The 25645-nt window shown below is 35.8% G+C and overlaps 1 protein-coding gene across 6 annotated transcripts in view; it reads right to left on the bottom strand.

The window, feature by feature from the left end:
- CHN1 (chimerin 1) overlaps positions 1-25645 on the bottom strand; it is a 216043-nt gene that overhangs the window by 109929 nt on the left and 80469 nt on the right. For 2 of the 6 annotated variants that reach the window (XM_082689545.1, XM_082689546.1), the window contains 2 exons: positions 22718-22749; positions 19881-19994 (listed from right to left, as the gene is read on the bottom strand). In XM_082689545.1, coding sequence (XP_082545671.1) covers positions 19881-19994; positions 22718-22749 — 146 coding nt within the window. Of the gene's footprint in view, positions 1-19880; positions 19995-20243; positions 20309-20595; positions 20628-22717; positions 22750-25645 lie in introns of those variants that run through there. The other 4 variants (XM_082689548.1, XM_082689551.1, XM_082689549.1 and 1 more) reach the window with 4 other exon arrangements.

The following is a 25645-nucleotide window of genomic DNA, read 5'->3' as shown; positions in this document are numbered from 1 at the left end:
AAGAACCTGGTTTATATTCCTGAGACAGAATTGGATACTGCAACAGAACTCACTGACTTCCCTCTGTATTGAAAATAACAAAGATTAAGTTTATAAAAGAAAAAAACCACAAACTTTCTTCACATTTTCATCTGTGTTCTTTTCTCTCTTCCCAATCATAAGTACATACTTGATTTCCTTCTATTTTCAAGATATATTGTCACCAACTTATCATTTCTTTCTAAACACTGTTGGAAGGTGACATTTGGTTGGGGCAGGGAGGGCAGTTTAATTAGGGAGGTGCAGGAATTTAACATTTATCTACTTTTAACATCACTGTATCTAATTCTGCTTATTAATAAATTTTCAAAACTCGTATTTGTTGGTCAGCTGTCAGGCTCAATTAGTTAAATTTTAATGTAGACCACCAACCACATAAATAATATCACATAATGGTATAAATCATACTTTATCTACACAATAAATATCATATCAATATTCAAATCATATACACTTTAATAAAATGGTTTATAAGTAAATCTGAAAATATAGGAGAGGGAAAAAGGAAGGAAAGAAAGACATTTTCTTTTCCCATTTTCTATCAATATATTCTGGCGAATTCTAAAATTGGTGTGTTATGAAATTCTGAAATCTGTGATCTGGCAAAGTCTCACTACACAAAGTTGGATAATTATTTGGAACTTTGTGCTTATTCAAAGAATCTTTCTTACTCAAAATGGATATTCCAATTTTTGAAATCCACTCAAATTTGGAGAATGGAAACATAGTTTTTCTTGGAATAATCACTTTGTATACTTACTGAATTTTTATTAATTTTTACGTTATAATCTGAGAGAACACGCATTCGTTCTTTTGTATTTGGGCAGGGCAGAAGTGTACTATTTAAACAACTTGGTAGGATAAATGACGGAATACTGATATTTGTCTTAGGATCATAACAAAATTATCTTTTTTTAAAATAAGATCTTTTTTTTTTTTTAAGATTTTATTTATTTATTTGACAGAGAGATCAGGAGTAGGCAGAGAGAGAGAGAGGAGGAAGCAGGCTCCCTGCCAAGCAGAGAGCCCGATGTGGGGCTCGCTCCCAGGACCCTGAGATCATGACCTGAGCCGAAGGCAGAGGCTTTAACCCACTGAGCCACCCAGGCGCCCCGACAAAATTATCTTTAAAGAAAGAAATCTGTGTGTGTGTGCCTGGGAGGGGTTGTGGAGTTGTTAGTGTGTGTGTGTGTATATGTGTATGATATATATATGAATGAATTTCTCACAGACATTTCTAAGATATGTTAGTTCTACTAGCAGGAGAATAAAAAAAATTTAGAACACTCCAAAGTTCAGCTCCATAAAATAAAAAATATTTCTCCTCTCCCACAGTAGTTCATAAAATCAATGAAATGTTTCATTGACCTAACCAGTGACTATGTAAAAGTGTTATGTACTTCTATTTTGGAAAGAAAAAAACCCACAAAACTTGATTAGAAAAACAAACACACAAACATAACTGCAGTGGAACTGAATCCTTACTAGATGAGATAGCTCTGGCAACCTAGAGAGAACAGGATCCTCTGAACCCATCACAAAATATTCTCTTCCGGGACTATCAACAAAAGGAGAGGTGTAATGAAGCAGGCGGGGTTGGGGGGGGCGGTGTGGGTGTGGAGGGAAAGAAAACCCAGCTTTTACTATTTTTCAAAAGGGACAACCTGCCTCTAAGTCAAAATCTGACCAAAAACTCATCTTATACTTCTGCATCAGAGACTGATAGTCTTCCAGTATCCATTCTTCCAGTATCTTCCTCCACAGGCCCTTTGACCTTCAGGTGTGAAGGTCATGGCCTTGCTTTCAGGAGCAACCAATGAGAATTAAGGGAAAATGGCACGAATCTTCACCCCTTCTGCCTTACCAGCTGGAACGTGGATGCGAAGTCTGGTGCCACCATGAGATAAACCGGGAAGCCTCACACAGGAAAGCAACAGGATGGAACTTGTCTGACTCTCTCACCTTGTTCAAAAGGGCCACACCAGCCTTGAAATGCCTCCAGATTTCTTGAATGTGGGAGAAAAAGAACCATCTATTTTGCGTAAGGAACTGTCACCTCTTACTCAGTTTCTTAACACTCAAACCTGATCCCAAGTCTCACTCATTCCCCACCGCACAGAACAGTCTACGTTTGTTTCTGTTACTTAGGGATTCTCTCATTTGAGATCATGTTTTCCTGAGCATAATACAATTTTTTGTTAAAAGTAATACTATGAACAACGTTATTCCAACAGCTGCCACTAGTGAGTCTTATCTAAGAATTCTAAAAAAATAACAAAATGTGTTTTATTTATTTATTTATTTATTTATTTATTTATTTATTTATTGAGGAGGGGATGGTACTTGAATTCATGACCCTGAGGCAAGACCTGACCTGAGATCAAGAGTCGAGCCACCCACGCACATTGGATCTTTCTGAATGAAAAACTGTTAAAGGCTTTGCTTTCAACAGTTTTTCATTCAGAAAGATCCAATGTGCGTGTAAACCTGGTGATTCACAGACCTGTACCCCTGGGGATAAAAATATATGTTTATAAAAAATAAAAAATTATGTTTAAAAAAAAAAAAAACTGTTAAAGGAAGCCTAGCAGCAGAATTTTGGTAACTGAAAAGGTAGGCCCGCAGGACAGAAAAGACATGGTACACAAATTAGAAAGGCAAATTAGAGTCATGGTACGGATGAATTTTCAAATCCGTGATAATGGTTTTAAAATCACTAATAAAAATAATAGAAATTATATTTGAACAACAAAAGCAAAGTGAAAGTAAAAACATTAACGTCCTACAAATGTCTTTTCCTTGTGGCCATGACCCAGCATATGTGGCAACTCTAGAATGCATAACGAGGTCAAAAATTGGCCAAATGTAATAGCAGTTACATAGAGAGTAGTCTACACAGGTTCCAGCAATATAGCTCACAGGCCAAATCCAGGCCACTACCTGTTTTTGTATGGCTAATAAGCTAAAACTGGATTTTACATTTTTAAATGGTTATGTTTTACATAACTATATAAGTACCTACATAACAAAATACTCTCAACTGGCCTGCCAAAACTTTAATATTTACTACTCGATCCTAAACTGCCAGTGCTTGATCTACATGATTAATCAAGTCTTTCTGACTAATACTTAAGGACAAGACAAATTCAAATTTGAGAAACTTGTGAAACTCCACAGTACTATAGTACTGTGGTATATATACTGACTATAGTCAGTATGATATTAAGAATAATCCCCACGGGGTGCCTGGGTGGCTTAGTCAGTTAAGCATCCAACTCAAGATTTCAGCTCAGATTGTGATATCATGGGTGGTGGGATGGAGCCCTGTGGTGGGCTCCACCCACAGTGGGGAGTCTGCTAGAGATTCTCTCTCACCCTCTCCCTCCATTTGCATGGTCTTTCTCTCTCAGGTAAATCAATCAATCAATCAATCTTTAACAACAACAACAAAAAAAGTCTCCACAATTGGAATAGAAAGGCCTACTTAGAATTTGAACCACTGGTTAACAACTGGCAAATAAATTTACTTAGAATAATATCTTATGATACTCGGAGAGATGTTAGTAAGTGTTATTTGTGGTGAAAAATTAGGAAAATACTTACAGAAAGTTGAACAAAGTATTGTTTTGTATGTGTTTATGTGTGTTCATTTTGCTTTACTCTGACTTCTCAGAGCCTTAAAAAAATCTCCTAGACTGGGATATGGTATACACCAGTTCCTAAATATATTTTACTTTACTTCTCTGATACCTATTAATATCTCAAAGAAAGTATAGATACAATATAGTTTGGGAAATATTTACTTCATATGATATCAAAATAAATTAGCTGGAGATTAAGAAAGTTAAATATACAAGATACATCATAAAATTTAGAAGGGAACCAATTAAAAGAAATTTAACAAATCTCTTGCAGAGTTAGTACTCTCTTGACTAAAGAAAAATGGAGTAAGTCATTAAGAAAAAGATTCACTGAAAATGTGACCATGAAAAAAATAATATTTTTAAGTCAAAACCAACAAAAAAAGAGAAAGTATGCACAATAAATAAAATAAACAGTTGCATATATAATGCATTAAAGAATTTATAGGACAATGGACATGCACAGTTAACTAAGAGAAAATATAACAAGTAACTTGCCTATGTGCCTGCACTAGTGACCCCTTTTGACTATTTTTCCTACTGAAACAAAACAAAACAAAAATTCAAACTAGGGTGATATGACGGCCTAACTTAAAACTTGGCCCACTTGCCCCTGGCTCTTAGGATAAAAAGCAAACTCCTTAACATGGCCGACAGGAAGTGAACTTGGCAGACTTATGCCTTTACTCTCCAGCTTCCTCTCTGCCTCCCACTACCCCCAACCCCCAGCCACAGAACCACAGTGTAGGACACTCTTTCTCCCAGGATATTCTCTCCCTATCATCCCACTCATTTATCTCAGTTCACTTGCACATAGCCTTCAGTTCTAACTTTCAGTTCAGACTCTATTTTCTCAGAAGAGCCTTCTTCTACTGTGATTCCATGGACTTGTATCAGATTCTCCTTTTAATAGTCTTGGCACCCTGCCCTTTCCCTTCACAGAGCTCACCTCCGGTTTTAATGAAATGAGTGTGAGACAACTGCATTAAAGTTGAATCGTCTGACTACCTGATAAACTCCACAAGGCCAGGGACCATGACTGTGTTGTTCATCTTAGTACCCCCAGCACTCAGAAGAATATCACAACAATTTTTAAAAAACAAAGCAACAACAAAAAATACTTCTGAAAAAGGATAAAGATGCTATGTATTTTTAGGACAGGGAGACTATAGGTCATACTTTTCTTTTCCTACTTTTCTGCATTTTACATTTATTTTCTATGACGCATGTTAATAAAATACAGAAGTTTATGATGGACCCATATCTAAATAAGTAAATATAATAAGTGAAAATCAGACTTTTTAAAAAATTGAGGTGGTGAAACTTGATCTTGTGCACAATTAATTCAAATAGAAAACTTAGCACACATTTATTGAAAAGGAATATGTTCTTGATGTAGAGTTAACTGAAAAAATATACCATAAAATAGTGTACCTGATATGAAACCATTTTATGGTTATATAAGCCATATAACCATTATATGATTATTTTGATTTATGGAACCTTGGCAAGTACTAGAATTTCATATACTACAACCTTTAAATGTGATAATCTCTGGGTACTAACTAAAAGGTCTTTTTTTCCTACAAGGTCATTTGCTTTTCTACATTTTTAATGCTTTCGGTTTGTATACATGTTAGGAAAAATCTAATCTCTTTTTTCGCATTTACATTTTGGTTCAATTTGCAGCCCATTTTTAGGAATACATCTATTTTTTTTCAAGTAAGAAATGCCTTAAACTACCCTACCTACTTCTTACAGTATCATACCGATTATTTTCTACAGTTTGTTTTATTAAAGCATACTTGACCCAAAGGTACTTCACATAAACTTGATTATTATACCAGTCTTTTTAACAAGTTCATGGCACTGATAATATGGTATTGCAAATTATCAATATCAATTTTCCAATACTGCAAGCCTTCTAGATTCTATTGTTGTAATGTGAGTCATCACCTACGCTTATATCCATAAAACTTCCCAAAAAGTCACCATAATCTTAACTAAGAGAAGCCGAAAAACATTTTTGAAAAATTATTCTGCAGAACACTATTTTCCACTTATTCCAAACAGCACAAGGTTTGCAGGAAATGAAATGAAACCATGGTAACCAACTAAACCTATCATGAGCTATCAGATCAAAAGAACACATAGTACATTACACGTCAACGCCTACCACCAGCACAATCTTTCCCCGGTTCTTTTTGATCCTTCTTCCTATACATGAAAAAAGCCTTCAACCGGTTTTTATCTTTTAAAAATGTGAAAGCCCCTTTACCAGTATCTACCAGTATCTATCTGTAATTCTCTAACTTTATCCAGGAACTCTGGCTGAGTTTACCTTTAAGAGTAAACCTCATGCTCTGAGATTCAATTAAGAAATCCTGTAGGGTTTTTTCCCCCCAATTATTAGCAAATTACATTTTTTACTTCAATGAATTTTATGATTTTTTTAAATACAGGAGCAATAGTTTCTTCATACTAAATCTTCAGCACTGTAAAGATAAAAACATATTCTCACAGGAATTTCTTCCTTAATAGAATCTTACCAGCATTCCAAACTCAAAGACACAATAAATTAAATCATAACTGCACATAATACAGAAAAGCCCCTTTGTCCTCTTGCCCATTCTGTCACCAATCATCAACCCCCATCCTAGGAACTGAAGCTAAATCCACAGAATCTAGCTCAAAATGTTCTTAAACTACCAACCATCAGTTAAAATGAAATAAACAATGTATTGATGGCTTTTGTCAGGCATTAATTGTTTATTATGTAACTATTTAGCCAGAGAAACAATAGGGCAAGCCTCCATAAAGACTAAGGATTATCGGGGCACCTGGGTGGCTCACTGGGTTAAAGCCTCTGCTGAAGGCTCAGGTCATGATCCCAGGGTTCTGGGATTGAGCCCCGGTTCGGGCTCTCTGCGCAGCAGGGAGCCTTCTTCCCTTTCTCTCTCTTTGCCTGTTTGTGATCTCTGTCTGTCAAATAAATAAATAAATAAAATCTTAAAAAAAAAAAAAGACTAAATGCTGTGGTTAGCCGCTCTCTAAAGTGATCACTTAATAATATTTTTTCTTTTATATAAAAATATATGCATATGTAATGTGCCACAAAATAAAATGCAAACATGCCATAAAAAATACATACATTTTATGCACAACGAATTTCTGAACAGATAGACACCTAATTGCGAATGACATTTTTTCTAAGAAGTGGAACTAGAAGAAGCATGTGGTAGAAAAGAAAGGTTATTTGACATTATTTGGAAAAAAAATTCAACCACATCCACATGTTGATTTCATAATCGTAATAGATGTAGTAAATTACAAAAATGCAGAATGTGATTATTTTTATATTATTTTTCTTTATTCAAGCTGACTACAAAAATTATTTTTGTAAGTACAAATGATCACCAAATGATTTTATCATGAAATTTTAGTTTAAATAATTAAACTTATACATATTTGATTTTGCTTTTCTCTTTTTGGGGGGGCGGGGGTGAAAAGTTAACTCTTAAGGATTAGATAGAGTAAGTCTTATCCTAAAAGTCTTTAGAGAGGATTGGTAGGCTTTATAAAAATGATAATGTGTTAAATTAAAAGTCTTTACTAAAAAATTCAAAAGCTAAGAGTTTACTTTTCTGCCACATTCCTTGTCAACTTAGAGAAGTGCTACATGATTTAGTGTTGTTTTGGATATTGTTTTTAACTAGTTATATCCTCTATTATTTTTTAAGATTTTATTTATTTATTTGACAGAGGGAGAGAGATCACAAGTAGGCAGAGGCAGGCAGAGAGAGAGGGGGAAGGAAACAGGCTCCCTGCCAAGCAGAGAGCCCAACGCGGGGCTCGATCCCAGGACTCTGAGATCATGACATGAGCCGAAGGCAGAGGCTTAACCCACTGAGCCACCTGGGTGCCCCTTTATTCTCTATTTCTTAGCTTTTTACTCTTTAGCAAGTTAACCCTTGGATTCCTTACTATAAAATGCAGAAAATATACCACATAGGCTTATTTCATAGATCACACTCAATTTTCCAACCTGTATGTCCTGAAAAGAGGTTGCAGGTTAAAAAATACAAAAAGTGTCCAGCCATTTTAAAGACCAGGAAGGTATGATGCAGCTGAAGTCCTTGGGCTGGTCACTTTGGGCCACATTAAGGTAAATACAGTACATTTACTTTAGTGTACCATAGAATATCATAATTTTCAATGGGTGCCACAATATGAAAAAGTATTGGAAAATACTCAAAGATAATGCACATAAAGTATTTACCATAGTGTCTGCCTGACTCAGGAAATATTCAGTAAATGCTATCTCTTATTTATAAAACTATATTTATAAAACTGTTAAGTCCATTAGTAAGATATTTATGTATGCTAAATCATTCACAGGAAAGGAGGCACGTTATCAACACATTCTGGGGCAGTATCTGTTACCAAGAAACAGATCTTAAATTAAGAGAACCTGGTAGGCTTTCCACTGCACCTTACAGTAGATACGTAAGTCAGATTCCAGTTTCCCTTTACAAAGCAGATAACCAGAGTAAGTTACCTCTCTCGCATCAAAGTTCCTGTCAATACACTCTAAAATGTACTTGAAATTCAACTCCATCCTCAATGCTCTCTGGAATGTGCCTGATGTTGTGCCTTAAGAATACAAAAACCAAAAATATCTTGAAATCAGCTTTTGTAATTTCTCTATTTTGGTTTAAATCCATTGCAAAGTATGCATACTTTTGAGATAGAACTGAAGCTTACACAGACAGTATATGAGTGAATATAAGACCATAAAAACACGACAAATGTAGTACCATTCAAGAGTGCACATCAAAACCACAGTGCGGTACCACTTTACCCCTACTAGGGCATCACACCTATTGTTTATTTTTTTTAAAAGATTTTATTTATTTATTTGACAGACAGAGGTCACAAGTAGGCAGAAAGGCAGGCAGAGAGAAAGAGAGAGAGAGAGGAGGAGGAGGAAGCAGGCTCCCCACCGAGCAGAGAGCCCCGTGTGGGGCCGTGCGGGGCTCAATCCCAGGACCCTGGGATCATGACCTGAGCCAAAGAAAGAGGCTTTAACCCACGTAGCCACCCAGGCGCCCACACCTACTGTTTAAATCAAAGACATAATAACAAGTGTTGCAAGGACTGGAGAAATTGGAACCCTCATACATCACTGGTGGGACTGTAAAATAGTAAAACTTTGGGAAAAAATTTGGCAGTTCTTCAAAATGTTAAACCTAGAGCCACAATATGATCCAGCAATTTCACTCCTAGATATGTACCCAAGAGAAATGAAAACACATGCCTACACAAAGACTTGTACAGAGCATTAACCATACTAGCATATTTATAACAATGTTATTCATAATAGCCCCAAAGTGGAAACAACTCAAATGTTCATGAACTGATGAGTGGGAAACAAAAGGAAGTATATATCTATACATCAAAGTATTATTCAAATACTATACATTAATAAAAAGGAATTAAATAGTAATACATGTGACAACACAGATGAACCTTGAAAACATGCTAAAGGAAAGATGTAAAAAAAAACCCACGTATTATATATTATTACATTTTTATGAAATGTCTTTGAGGTATGAATTTGTAGAGATAAAAACATGCCAATGGTTCCCTGAGGCTGGAAGGGTTGGGAATAAGAGAGAAGTGACTACAGATGAGTTTGGAGTTTCTTTTTTAGGGTGGTTAAATGTTTTAAAATTGATTATGTTGCATAACTTTGTGATTGCATCAAAACCTACTGAATTGTACAATTCAAATGGGTGAATTCATATGTTAATTATAATTCTTTAAAAAAAATTTTTAAAGAGTAAGGTAAAATAACATGCAAAAGGCAAGCTTGTGAAAAAAGTTAGAAGGAAAAGTTGGAATTTTGTAATATATTGAAATTAAGTGGTTGCTATCAGTTGAAGTTACAGAACACTCTGGACAAGAGGGAAATCTTTTTCAGTCCAAGGGGAAAAAAAGATTAAAACCCCAGGAAACAGGAAGAAAACAAATCAGTTAGTCAATGAGCCCTTAACTTTTTTTCTCTATCTAATACTTCAGCAAGAAGTCTTTTAGGCTTAACAAAAAAGGGGTGTGAAAGGGATGCCTGTGTGGCTCAGTCACTTAAGCATCTTTGTCTTGGGTCATGATCTGGGCTCCTGGGACCAATTCCTGCATCGGGCTCCTTGCTCAGTGGGGCACCTGCTTCTCCCTCTGCCTGGCACGCCACCTGCTTATGCACATTCACTCTTTCAGACAAATAACTAAATAAAGTCTTTAAAAACAGGGGGTTGTGAAAAGGAGAAAAAAAGTGGGGAAGGTATCTAAACTTAGGAAACCGAAGAAATCTGGTAGATTTTTTTCCCCCTTCTTTCCCCTTCTCTGCTTCCAGCATTTAATTCTAATTTGTTGACTGGAAATGAGAAATATATCAAAGGCTCTTATACTCAACCTATAGATAAAGTTTTCTCTCCCTGTAGACAGTTCACTTGAAAAGCCATTAAGCAGAATGCTTGGTGAGATGGGAGTCCAAAAATACAGAAAGTGAGCAAATCAAATGTTTAATGGAATATCTCTCAAAGAGTGCTCCACAGAGAGGAATGAAGAGGGTCTCATAATCAAATGAGTTTGGGAAAGGCAGTATGGTTTTTAAACAATACTCACGGGCTCTGAGAACTCCTGTAGGAAAGAAGTCCAACCACTTATATTTAATGGGAGGTCACTCATGGGGTTCCTCAAATTCACCTCTCTACTACAGATAATGCTGCCGATGTTGGCCTAGAATCCTGTTCCACAGACCCTGAACTCGAGAACACTGTCCTCTCTGACTTCCCTTTCTATCGCCCCCAACACTGACCAATCCTTCTCCTAACCAATTATTTAAATAAGTTGATACATTCCATTTAGAGTTAAATCTTCAGAGTTTTAGAAGTTATTATCTTCCACTTTGATGCAAGGTTGCAAATTAGTTTGATTCTTCCCAAAATGAAAATCACACTACTGAATTTTTTGTGTGTGATTATAAAAATGATACACATGCACTGTAAAACAAAAAAATCAGGCAACTCATAAAGATTCCTTTAGATACTTCTTTGCTTATACCCAATAGATACCCAATAGATACATAATCTTACTTTAGTAGTATAATACCATACATACTGTCCTATATAATGAATTTTATTTTTCAAATTAACACGAACCAATACATATTTCCAAATTTATTGAATAAAAAGATATATTTTCTGGGGCGCCTGAGTGGCTCAGTGGGTTAAGCCTTTGCCTTTGGCTCAGGTCATGATCTCAGGGTCCTGGGATCAAACCCCACATTGGGCTCTCTGCTCAGCAGGAAGCCTGCTTTCTTTCCTCTCGCTCTGCCTGCCTCTCTGCCTACTTGTAATCTTTGTCTGTCAAATAAATAAATAAAATATTTTTTAAAAAAAGAAGATATATTTTCTTAATTAAAAAAAAAATTATTTACATAATCTCTACCCCCAAATGTGGGGCTTGAACTTATGACCCCAAGATCAAGAGTTGCATGCTCTTTGAATGGAGCCAGCCAGGTGCCCCAATAAGGTCTATTTTTAAAAATAGATATAATAGATATATCTAAACATATTAACAATATGCTTTCTCAATCTTTAAATTCTCATTTGTTCTCCATTATCTAAAATTTTCCTAGGGGCACCTGGGTGGCTCAGAGGGTTAAGCCTCTGCCTTCAGCTCAGGTCATGATCTCAGGGTCCTGGGACTGAGCCCCGCATAGGGTTCTCTGCTCAGCAGGGAGCCTGCTTCTCCCTCTCTCTGCCTACTTGTGATTTATTTTAAAAAATAAATAAATAAAATAAAATTTTCCTAAATAATTCCTATCTTAGTGGTCAGCACAAAACTAACAGGAAAGTGCTAAGCACTGTGGGTATAAAGCATTCTCTGGAATATCCAGACACAGAATTTAGGGATTATCAAGACTCTTGCACATATGTCATCTTGCTCTTCTCCCAATTTAGAGAAGCTAAAATGAGTCAGACTCAAAAGAAATGTCTTTGGAATTGCCAAATCTGTAATTAACATTTCTCCTCATCATGAGCCCTTCAAAATCTATTAAGATACCTGAAACCCTTGTAAAAGTTATTTTTTTTAGCCAAAGGAAAACCACCTATAAATTAATTACCTAAATAATTCTGGAAAAACTTAGGTTCCACTAAGTTTTCCACTCATTCTTTCTGCTTTCACAATGATCCTTCCAAATTACAAATGTAATCATCACCCCCTTCTATTAAAAGTTTTCAGTGACTCCCATTTCCTAAAGATAAAGTCCAAATTCTTAAGGATGAAATACCAGGTTTTCCTGGCACTCTGACTGCCAACACTTCCTGTACCCCCAAGCCCCAGCAGCCTGCCATGCACTGAATGTTCCACTCTGTTCTATATCTTCCTTCCTTGGCTGTTTCTTCCCCAAATGCTTGTTTTTCAACACACTCTATTCTTCTACCTGGCATACCTCTAGTCTACCATTAAGAGCCAACTTAAATGTCTTCTTTCTTGACCCAAGTTGATAGTACTGCCAAAACACCGAAGCTCAAAAAACACTACAATTTTTGGTGAGGCAATTATCTGAGAGATTATTTTAATTTCCCAATTTAACAGTGAAGACCAAGCTCCTGACTTTGACAAAAGCCATGGACACATTTACAACACACAAGGCATAAATATTTTAAGGTATATAATTAGGTTTTCCAATCATCTTTAAAATATTGAATTACTTTAAAGTCAGTTTGGAAAATATTTTAAGTCAAGTTTTGAAAAAAATTATAGGCAAAAGAACATCAAAACAGAATTTACAAAGCTCTAGCCTCATATACAACTTTCTTTGGAGCTAATACCAAATACTCTCACTTATTTACCAAAGCTAAAATTGGATATACTACTTTAATCAGAGATTGATCAGGACTAAAAGGTTTGAATAATTATACCACAGATGGATCCTCACTGTCAAACAAGGAAACTACTTTAATGAATACCCACTATTTTATATACTATGTGCCTTGTATCCATTTTCTCTCCTCACTCAACCAGCTTCCTTCTTTAAAATAGGAAAAGAAAACTAGATTTTGTTTGTTCATCCAGATTCCCTCTCAAGCCTTATCTTCCAGAAGAAACTGATCCCATCTCCCAAGCTCCAGAACCATGGGCTGGTTAGACAAGCAATCAATCAGTACATGCATTTCCTTGCAGACTGATACTGGCTCAGGGGTGGGAAACGGAGAGCTGCAGAGGCCTGGTCCACTTGAAGGGAAGGAGGCATGAGAAAGGAGAGGTTCCCTTGTACTCTATGGCCAGGCATAAAGAAGGACGCGTACACCTCTGATGACCCTTGGCAGCCACTTTCTGACTACAAGAAAAGCCACTCTTAGACCAGAGCTGATGCTGTGAGCAGCCCTGAATAGAAATGAGGTAACAAGTTCTTGATAACATCACTAGGGCACTGATCATCCATGTTACTGCATTTCCAAATTTCTCATTAGGTATTTCCTTAAGTAATTTATTGTTTGAGCCAACAGAGTTTGCCTGTTTTAGATATCAGATAACACTTGCAGTTGAATGAATCTCAATTGATAGAGAATTTGATTCTTTTAGAAAGGCTGCTGCTGGGACGCCTGGGTGGCTCAGTCGGTTAGGCGGCTACCTTCCGCTAGGGTCATGATCCCACACTCCTGGGATCAAGCCCCACATTGGGTTCCTTGCTCAGCGGGAAGCCTGCTTCTCCCTCTGCCTGCCACTATGCCTGTGCTCGCTCTCTCTCTCTCACAAATAAATAAAATCTTTTAAAAATAAATAAATAAATAATTTTAAAAGGCTGCCGCTAATTACAGACTTTTAAAAGGTCTCTTTTGCAACTAATGGGATTATAATCCCTACTTTACACATAAGAATCTAAAGCTCAAAGAGGTTAAATATATATAATAAGATTAGGCAACTCGAACTCATGTTTGTCAGGCTCTAAACTACTACAGCTATTTCCAAAGTTGTACAGTGAGAGCAGGTAACTGAAATTCTATTTTGTGACAGATGTTTTAAAATCTCAATTCTTGATTCTCTCTGACCTTTTTCTCTTTCAACTTATATGTTTACTGAAAGTTCTCCTGTTTAGGTCAGTAAATGTTTCTTCTTTCAGGGATACCTGGGTGGTACAGTCAGTTAAGCATCTGACTCTTGGTTTCAGCTCAGGTCCTGATCTCAGAGTTTTGAGATCGAGCCCCGCATTGGGCTCCATACTTAGCAAGGAGTCTCCTTGGGATTCTCCCTCTGCACCTCCCTCTGCTTGCTCTTGTGCTTGCACGCTCTCTCTCTCTCTCTCTCTCAGATAAATAAATAAATCTTTAAAAAAAAGTTTCTTCTTTCAGCTTTCTTTTCTAGTTTTGGTAAAATGCATACTTACATTTTTCTTGTCAGTAAAAATGAACAAATTTAGCAAATCAGGCCACTGAGAAAAAGGGATATCTTTATATCAAAGGGAACCAGTGTTATCAAAGAGCACAATACATCAAAGTAATGTATAACTTTAGTACTGACACCATATTAAATGTGCAACATCAATATAAAGAGGTGTTTTAATATTTCCAAGGAAATTCTTGGATGGAATCCAAGCAAGTATGCCCCACATTAAATGAATGGCTTAGGAAAATAATAGTGAAATCCTAGAGTTGAGCTATGATTCCAATTCCACCTATTAGCACACTAAAGACAGAAAAAGTATACAGTTCTTGAAGATCAGAATGTTATTTACACATTTGTTCAGAGAGTAAAGGTTTTTTTGCATTCATATCAATTTTATGAAAATTTCAGATAAACATAGTGAAAAAACTAGTTTTGAATGTGTTGTGATTAGACCTATATGCAGAAACTGGTTAGACTCTTATCAGGTATAGCAGTGGCAATGAGAATATAGATAGCAAATATCTAAAAGATCATTTCATATGAACACTAATATTAACTCTTCACTGGTCTTTTCACCTTATTTCACTACTTCCAAGAATTCATGGTGCAGTACTTATGTAACTCTATCAGATATTTATAGTGAACAATTGTTTTAATGGGTCATTATTCAAGAAAATACAGGAAAAGATGGAGAAATTCATCAGAGAATTAGAATCGAAAAAAAAGAAAGAGAGGAAGAAAATTCTGTACCTAAGTAACACAAAATATGAAACTAGGAACTCAGTGGATTGGTTTAACAGCAGGTCAAAAATAGTAGAATACAGGACTAGTGAACAGAAAGATGGGTCAATAGAAAATGTCCAAACTAAAGTTCAGAGAGATAAAAGTCGGAAAGTTAGTCAAGAGGCAAAAAAATTTAGAATAGTAAGAAAATAATTTATTCTGAATAAACCTGTAGTTAGAGAAATACCAATGGAGTTTTTTCAAGCTATGGAAAGATAATTCCAAGAAAATGCAAAATTATAGGAAAAAATGAAGAACAATGAAGGGGTTAATATAGGAGTAAATAGAGACAAATACTGACTTTTCTGTTTATACAATAACAATTAGGTATTGTGGTTTATGGTATATGGAAATAAAACATCTCAAAATAACAAGATAAAAGGTAGGAGGGAGGGAAATGGAAATTAGAGTATTCTAAGATTCTAGCATTATTAGGAAAATGATAGAAACAATCATTTATATTAAATATAAATGAGCCAAGGCCATATGTTTTAACCTCTAGTTTAACCATTAAAAGAAGAGTAGAAGAATGTATTACTCAAGTGGGAGGAAAAAATGCAATAAAAAATTGACTTGTAGGGGTGCCTCAGTGGCTCAGTCGGTAATCATCTGTCTTCAGCTTGGGTCACGATCCCAGGGTCGTAGGATCAAGCCCCCTATCGGGCTCCAGGTTTGGCAGGAAGACTGCTTACCCTCTCCCACTTTTCCTGTTCATGTTCCTGCTCTCACTGTCTCTCTCTCAGTCAAATAAATAAATAAAATCTTTAAAAAAAAATTGACTTGTAAACAAAGAAAGAGAAGCATAAAACAGAAGAGTTACATAGAAAATAAGATAGTATTTAAATCAAATATATCAGCAATTACATTAAATGTAAATGGATTCTATATTTTTAGCTGAAATTAAAAACTTGGAAACCGAAAACAGAAATAAGTCACAAACTTGAAGGAGACAATTCAATATATATATAACCAAATGATGAGTAGCCAGAATAAATGACTTTTATAAATCAACAAGAAAATGACAGGGTAAGGGATCTGAATGCAAATTTCACAGAAGAAAAAATGTGAATAGTAAATAAACACAAAAAGATGCTCAACCTCACTTGAAATCAGAGACATTCAAATTAATCAGCAGACACCATCAGCCTGCCATAATATCTGACAGTATTAAGTGAAAACAATAGAAATTCTTATACAGTGTTGTGGAATAAACTGTGCAACTAACTACTTTGGAAAAAATTACTCATTATCTAATAAAGCAAAAGCAGCAACTTTACATCTAAGTAAATATTCTAGAAAAAATCATAATATATACCAGGAGATATTTACAAGATTATTATACATGGAGGACTCTTTAACAGCACCAAACTAAAAACCACCCACATGTCCATCAATAATAGGATGGATAAATAAATCATAGTATATTTATTTAGTGGATAATATCACAGTGTAAATAAATCAATTATAGCCATGTTCTAAAATAAAGAAAAAATCTCAGGAATATAATGTGGAATGAAAAAAAACTGAAGAATACATTCTACATGTCCTATTTATTTAAAGCTCAAAAATGAACAAATCAAAACAATGCATTATGTAGGGATACAAACATATGTTATAAGCTAGTAAAGAAAAGTGAGAGAATGATAATCAAGATAGATTAGCCAGTGTGAGGGACAGGAGGAAGAAGGAAGGATTGAGGTAGGTATATACAGTACAAATGAGACTCCAAAGGCAATAGCTATTTCTTAAAATGCAGGTTGGGCACATAAGAGTTATAGTAACATGTTAATTAATAATTTTTAAATAACTATAATATAAATATAATTTTTATATTTCTTGTAAGTATTCCTTTGTATGTTCTTAACATTTAATAAAAAGTATGTTTTATATGACAATATATAACATGCACTAGTCCTACCCTTTCATATGTCATTCTATATGACACTGAACCTAATTTTTTCTAGTGAGAATGATAAGATATTTTTAAAGAATTAATTCTAAACTATGAAAATCATAAAAAATGTTTTCAAAAGCAAACTCCTTAGATTTTCTTAGTTTTTTTTAATAACTGATAATTACAATATATCATTAAACTACAACTAATCCAAATGTTGTCAATATCAATACACAGAAAATCCCAAAGTCACTCAACTACTTCATGCTTCCTGAGGTATAGTCTAGTGCTTGGGCTAGCATTTTATCTTCAACTACACATTCCAACCATACGGATGCCTCTCCATAGACTTTCATCGTAGAAAAATCTTTCTTTAAGCAACAATCATTTTTCTTGAACTGAGGAGTCAATATGAGCAAAGGCAAAGCCAGAAAAACCTGGCCTGAAATTCAGGCTGAGGTCGGGTATGGGAGAAGATGGTGCTCAAGAGAAAACTAAGATGTTAACTACAGACGACCTCCCATGCTCAAAAGCAACTTGTGGTCTTTTTTTTAAATTAACACGAAAAAAATATTTGCTATGGGATGCAGTGTCTGATACAATGCGAGGTGAAGGCCTCTAAATGTGGCAGTACCGGGGCCTACAAACACCTTAAAATAGAACTAAGAAGAAAAAGAAGAGTGAGGTCTTGGTTTCAGTTGTGTGGACCGACTAAATGATAGTGTCATCAGCTAATAAAGGGAATACAGATGTTACAGCATATTTGGGAGGAAAACTGATGAGTTCAGTCTTGGACATCATGAGGCTGAGGTGCCAGTGGAGCAAGCTGACTCCAGGGACTTGTTTTTAACTATAGGGGCTATGGTTATCAGAGTAAGCGCATAATGAACATTGACAGCCAAAATTTGTGAAACTGGCTCCCCTAAATGGGTCAGGCATTATGTTGAAAACAAAACAAACTGATGTGAATTGGGAGAATTTTCAGTTGAAATGGGGGAATATCAGATATATCAATACAACTTCTTTTTATTTCAACACTTCCCTGCCACACACCTAGTTCGAAACAAGGAAGATCATATTTCAGCATATAAATTCCTCACAGTGTATATTCCCAAATCCCCTACTCCCACTACAGCCCATTACTCGTTACTATTTCTTTTCCCTGTACAATTTTATGGTCATTTTCAATAACAAAAGGAAGGCTGCATGTTTTCTCCAGACATATAAATTAAAAACATTCCAATCAATCCCATGTTCATCTATTCTTCAATTTCTATTGTCAGATTTCCTGCACTGAAGTGGATGGGAAGTAATTATAAAATTACAGTGTAGGAATATGGTCAATGTATCCCAACAGTCCCTGCAGGTGGGAAGGAGAAAGAGCTTGGGAGCTCTGGGTCCTACTTCTCTCCACACTAAATCCTTGGCCCTAGGGTGTTCCCTGATGTCACTAAGTGAAAAGTGAGTGACAGCCACACTAGAAGATGAGTGGCATTATGGTATGATGGAGTACCTGAACCTTCAACGAGGTGACACTGAGCTCAAAGTCAGTTTTGTAACTTACTGTGTGATCTTGGAGGGATTTGGGGCAGAAGGTAATAAAGGGGAAAGGAAGAAAGTGTTGTGCAGATATCTGTCTCTCCCTCACCCCACTTCCTTCTTCATTATTCTGGCCCATAAGTCTTCACATGTACACTCGTTTACCACAGACACAGAGAAGACCAGACTATTCGGAAATGGGGTGTGGTAGAATCCTAAAATTACAAAATGTTTGGCATAAAAAGAGGAAAAAACTGACTTGAGGGAATTCTGTGATTTACACCAAATGTGTCTTTAGTTTATTTGGTGGTAAAATGAGTATCTGAATTCCGAGCCCAGATTTTTTTCCCTATATACCATAATTTAAACCTGAAAAACAATATAATCAAATAACTACAGGGGGATTTACACTTTTTAATTTGCCATAAAAAGCAAATTTCCATGCCTGCAACAAGCTTTATTCTCCAAGTACACAACTGATTCCAGAATTCAGTAAAAAACAGTACTGGATTATATCATTCTTTTTGTCAAGAAGATTAAGTCTTGTGGATAGGACTAAGAGCAGTCCCTGCTCACCCAACTAGGCATAGGCGACTGGAGAAGGGTTTTGACCTGGTCATATTAGAGCAACAACATCATCTTTCTGTTCTCTCACTGTGGCTACCAAAAGAAATTGCCACGCATTTGGCCTCCATCTTAGGAAGTTTCCACACTTAAGTCTTTTCCAAAGATGAATAAATACACAAACACAATGGATAATTATCTCAAGCCTTTGGAGAGGGAGCAATGGAGAATGACTAAGAACATAGGCTCTGAAGCCAGATTATCTGCATTCAAATATCAGCTACAGGAATTATTAAATGTATGACCTTGGCCAAGTTATTCAACCTCTAGGTCCTCAGTTTCCCTCTCTATTAAGCAGAGATAGTAAGAGTACATCCATCCTCGAGTTGCCGAGAAGATTAAATAAGGTCAGGGCTTGGCATGAAGGAAGCCCAATGGATAAGCATGCTGTTGTACTACTGCTCTGTTATTATTGCAGGGCTAATGGAAATATTTGTTTTCTGGGCACTGTACTAGAAGCTAAGAATAGCCAAAATCCTAGGCAAAGTTCAGTTGACAGGTAAGAGCCAAGAGCTCCCAGGAAAAGCTGCTTCCATCAAAAGCCAACCTAAGAGAAATGATATTGGCTTTAATCTTATGAGTTACAAATATCTTTACTCTTAGTTTCTTTCCTTATTCAAGAAATAGATGGGAACTAACACAGCAGGACAGATGGGAGAGAACGGTAAGATGAAATAGAAGAAAGCAGCTACAATAAAAATGCTTTAAAAGTTTTTCAATTCTTAATTACTGAGTGCTACCATTCATGAGGAATTTTTAAGGGTCTCAAAGCTATTAAAATGGTAATTAGGTCCCAAGAAAACAAGAACCAATTCAATTACATGCTGGATGCTTTTAAAATTTAAAGCCCTCCATTAAGAGGGTTTTAAATGAAGCACAGTTCTAATTACAGGTCCATGACCAACCTTAAAGCCAAAGTGTAGGTTCCTGGCTGACGCTGGCTCTCACGAATCAGGTAACTCCCCTCAGCCACACTCAAGAGCTGGTCTGCTTCTTCTCGGGAGATCATGCCGTGAAACCTAAGAAAAAAGTCAATTCAGAAACGGAATGCTTTCCACCTTTTTCAGTAAAGCAAGATAAAACAAAACCCTCTACCCTCTCCTGTTGTTTTCTAGACAAAGTACTGCCATATAATCGAAGGGGAGCAGTTGGGTTTAACTCTGCCTGTGTTTCTCTGGGCCTGGCCCCTGGCCAGCTTCTCTGTGGTAACAAGAACCGCATCGAAGTAGCTTCCCAATCCATTTAACAATTGTGAAATCAAAACTCACATCCATCTAAGGGAAGATCAACCACCTCTCTCCAGAGGGCAATTCCCTTCTTATGTAGCTGTCTGACCATATGGACGTACTAAAAAATATACAGCAATGTGTTCCCTTTCCTTCCTTCACACTAGTGGCGCTGCTCCAGAATTCTGGCTCACAGTCTAAGCTGGCGATTTTCCAGGACCCTGGGTTGCCCTTAATTGGCATGATTGCCCAATAATGTGCATAATCTGCATCACTGGATACTCAAGCCAAAAGCAAACAACAGTAATAACTTGCTTTCACTCCCTGCTAGAACCCTATTTTTCATTAACAGGAAAAAGGGATGAAGAAGAAAAAAACATAACACATTCTTTACACAGACAGCAGATTCATCTACAGCATTTTGACATGAAACACTGAAAAAGAAAAAAAATGTCAGTGGTGACTGATGATTACTATTAAAAAGAGAAAACCACCTTATATCTGTATGGTGATTTACAAAGAACTTAAACATACATTATGTTCTTTCAGTAATTCAAGGATAACTGAACTGAGAGACAGCTCGAGGAAAACTCTGTGGTTTTTACTGGTGTAAAAAACAGCAGTCACTTGATTTCGGAATGATAGATTTAAAAGGCCCCAAAGTGGGGGCGCCTGGGTGGCTCAGTGGGTTAAGCCGCTGCCTTCAGCTCAGGTCATGATCTCAGGGTCATGAGATCGAGCCCCACGTCAGGCTCTCTGCTCAGCGGGGAGCCTGCTTCCTCCTCTCTCTCTGCCTTCCTCTCTGCCTACTTGTGATCTCTCGCTGTTGAATAAATAAATAAAATCTTTAAAAAAATAAAATAAAATAAAAAAATAAATAAAAGGCCCCAAAATGGCAACATAATAATTTAAGGACTTTACTAGGGAGCAAGTGGCAAGTTTTTGGGAGTGTTTCCTCATGAGGATGGCTCAGTCTTTCTCAATGTAAGTCTTAAAACAGTTCATGGTACGTATGTCCAAATCATGACAATCAGAGCATCTAGGTTCAAAATGGACTCTGGGAATTTCTTATCTCCATATATTTCTCAATAATGAGTCCGGAACCAGATCCATCAGACTCTGCCAGAGGCAAGAAGACAGTAACCTACCACTGGCAGTAACGCGTACCATTAGATTAGCATACTGGCATACTGTTTTAAGTTTACATGACATCAGTTAGTAAAGTTGGTAAATTTTAATATTTATTTATTTTTAAAAACTCTACTAATTTAGAAGAAAATCACATTCAAGGATACAACCTTTGGAACAGAACTTGACAAGGATATTTAAAGCACTGTAAATCTGTTCATACTATTTGAACCAAAATTTCTATCCCAGTTAAAAAGCTTTATGCACCTATTTTAATAATACAGTTTAGAAGCAAAAACATTTGGCAAAAAATGTCAAAAGCAGCAAAGTGACCAAATTATGGTACAATCATAAGAAACATCAGTGGCTCCCTGCCAACTCTTAAGTGTCCATGTTCTAGCCACAAAAGTCTTGGAAACTTGAAGAGAATTTTAAAAAATTTAAAATACTTGCTATATATGTTATTGTGTACCTGATATAATCCTAAGTCTTGAAAAAAATGATTTTATTCAAGGAATGATGGGATTATAGGTGATTTTTATTCTTCTTTCCAAAAGGTTTTCTTTCTTTTAATAATCAGAAAAATTAAGCATTTAAAAAATTTTTACAACATTCTTCATAAAATAAAAAATGTTCATTATTAAGTTGAAAAATTCAGTCTATAAAACTATAATATCTCAATTTTATAAAACTATTAGGAAAATAGATTTTCAAAAGGTAATATTTCAGATTGTTAATACTAGCTATTGCTGCATAGCATAAATTTACTTACAGAAAACCTGGAAAATAAAGAAAAGTATAAAAATACAATGAACCACCCCTACCCTGCCGTATGTACCTACGTACATACAGATATGCTTATGTATGATATGCTTAGTATATACATATACACACAAATACATTTTTCTCATACATGTCTAGGATTATTTATTCATATGACTTGCATCTTTCTTTCACCTTCATTCCACATATACATTTTTCCATGCTATTTTCTTTTCTATACTTGTCTTTATTTTCCATATTTTCACCAATAGAATAACTATTTTTTTTTAAGATTTAATTTATTTATTTCACAGACAGAGATCACAAGCAGGCAGAGACACAGGCAGAGAGAGAGGGAGGGAAGCAGGGTCCCTGCTGAGCAAAAGCCTGATGCGGGGCTCCATCCCAGGACCCTGGAATCATGACCTGAGCTGAAGGCAGAGGCTTTAACCCACTGAGCCACCCAGGTGCCCCAGAATAACTGTATTTGTAATCAGAAAAATAATTTAATTCACTCAAACTTGAATACCTCTTTTATCTTGTTTGTATTTTTAGCAATGCATCCATTTACCTGTCTCTCTTACATATTCCAATCTATAAAATGTTTTGTCATAATCCATACTTACTCTCTTCCATAATACTTTGGTCTGTTTTCTACCTATTTGGGAAGAAAAAAAAGATATTTATGAAAATGCAAATGTTCAGAACCTAACTCAACATTTTGTATATGTGGCAAATTAAGGTATATTTTGAGATAAAGAATTAGAATAAAATCAGAGTCTGGAGAGTCTCAATTCTATCAGCAGGTTAATTGTGCTATTCGAACTTGTCACTTCATCTCTCACATCTATTCCTTATCTAAAAAGGGCTGTGTATGTAAAAGAATTGGATTAAATTTGATCTTTCATTTCTAGGACTTTATGAATCTGATAAAATATTTACATCACTTAATCCAAAAAGTAAAGTAAAACATCAATCTCCTAGTGCCACAACTGTGTCAGAACAGACTATGATTTTCTCACCCTTCATCTTCCTTCCTGTTACTCCACATTTCCCATCCCATTCATACCTCCCTTTAATCTTGCCCTTTTCCTCTCCCATCAGCTCTTCCCTCATCAGAGTTCATCCCTCTCCTCCTCCCTGCATTCCATGCATACCACTGCAGGTGTACTGGCTGTGGCTAAAGAAATGTCCTGCAGGGAAGAGTCTAAGGAATCTGTACTGAGGTAGACTGAAAGAGAGTATTTAGACCATCCATTTAAGAAACATTTACTGAATGCCAACGGTGTGATATGCACTATCCTTTGTAGAAGGGGACATATCGCTGTAATAAAACAAAAACTATCATTACTCTTTTGAAACTTAGAAACAGACAAGAAGTTTCAAGGAAAAAAAATGGGAAAATATAAAGTAGTAATAAGTGCTATAATAAAAATAACAATGGGTAATGTTAAAGGATGGGCTAATGAGGTATTTAAGCTGGATGGTCAGGAAAGGCCCGAGAAGGTGACATTTTAATAGTGTTCTGAATGACCTGAATAGACATTTTTCAAGAAGACATGCAGATGGCAAACAGACACACAAAAAGATGCTTGACATCACTAATTTTCAGGGAAATGCAAATCAGAACCACAATAAGATTTATCACCGTATACAAGTCAGAATGGCTAGACTAAGAAACACAAGAAACAACAAGTTTTGGCGAAGATGTGGAGAAAAAGGAGCCCTTGTGCACTGTTGGTGGGAATGCAAAGTGGTGCAGCCACTGTGGGAAACAGTATGGAGGATCCTCAACAAATTAAAAACAGAGGGGTACCTGGCTGGCCCAGTCAGTAAAACACAAGACTCTTGATCTTGGTTGGGGTTGTGAGTTCAAGCCCCATGTTGGGTGTAGAGCTTACTTTAAAAAAAAATAAAATAAAAATAGAAATACCATAAGATCCAGTAATTCCCTACCAGGTATTTACCCAAAGAAAATGAAAAACACTAATTTGAAAAGATATTTGCAACCCTATGTTTATTGTTATAAACATAGTATTGTATAGTGTTATATTTATAATAGCCAAATTATGGAGGGAGTCCACATGTCCACTGATTGATGAATGGATAAAGAAGATAAGGATAAAGGATAAAATGAGGATAAAGAAGATGTGTGTGTGCGCAGGTGCACGCACGCGCACATACACACACACACACACACACACACACACACACTGGACTACTACTCAGCCATAAAAATGAATGAGACCTTGACATTTGCAACTACATGGAGATATTAGGCAACATGAAATAAGTTGGATAGAGAAAGACAAATACCGTATTTCACTTATAAGTGGGATCTAAAAAACAAAAGGAACAGACTATTATGATACAGAGAACAAATTGCCAGGGAGGAAGAGGGAGGGGATGTGTGAAGTAGATGAAGGGGATTAAGAGGTACAAAATTCTAGTTTTAAAATAAGTCACAGAGATAAAAAATACAGTATAGAGAATATAGTCAATAAGGCAGCAATAACATTGTACAGTGACAGATGGTGACTACACCTATGGTGGTAAACACTGAGTAACCTATAGACTTGTTGAATCAATATGTTGTATATCTGAACTAATATAACAATGTATATCAATTATACATCAATAATTTAAAAAATTAAAAATTAAATTACAACAGATTTTAAAATATTTTAAATTAATAAAAATTTTTAGATGAAAATAAATATATTTACACCAATATATACCAATAGGGGACTAAGTAAGCTGAATTATAGTAAATGCAGTTTGGAGGAATGATGTAGAGCTACAGGGACTAACATGAAGAAATCACCAAAACAAACCACTGAATACAAACGTAAGTTATGGAATAATTATACAGTATGACACCAATCAGGAAAAGCCCATGTACACTAATACTTTAATATACATTTATAGACTAGAGCGATATCTGGAAAAATATACACCAAATTCAAATGGTTTCCTTCCAGGAAGGTTGGGGAGAACTGAACTAATGGGCCCACTGGGAAGGCAAAAGAAAGACTTCAGTATTATCTATAATAGAATATTTTAAATAAAGAATGCATTAATGCACTGGTGATATAGCTGATATTACCTTAAAAAAAAACAGAAATTGAGATTAACTTTTGTGTAATTTAATATTAGAGTCTCAAACACATTAGGATATATTCCCCTCAATGGGGTCCCTCAAATCATAAGATCTTTACAGGTGGCTGAAGGTAAAAAGCACTTTATCAAGCCTATGGGAATGAAGCAAAATGAAAGTTCTTAAATACACTCTACTCAATGATGACAATTCTCAACCAGTACAAAGAAGTGGTGTGCCTGAAATCCTGGTGGCCTTAAATAGTGCAGCAGTCCAACAGTGTTAAAACCCAGGACAATACTGATTAGGCAAAAGTCCCGCATTAGATGTGTAACACACTTCCACCGATTGCGTAAGTAGTCATCTTCATAACACAACTGATTAGGTTTTACACTGCTGAATAATTATTTTGTTTTACCCAAAAGAACTTTGAATTAAAGGAAATTAGGTAAACATT

Source organism: Mustela nivalis (assembly GCF_964662115.1).
Source record: "Mustela nivalis genome assembly, chromosome: 11".
In the NCBI taxonomy this organism is placed as follows: Eukaryota; Metazoa; Chordata; class Mammalia; order Carnivora; family Mustelidae; genus Mustela; species Mustela nivalis.
This window is presented reverse-complemented; position numbering and strand designations above follow the sequence as displayed.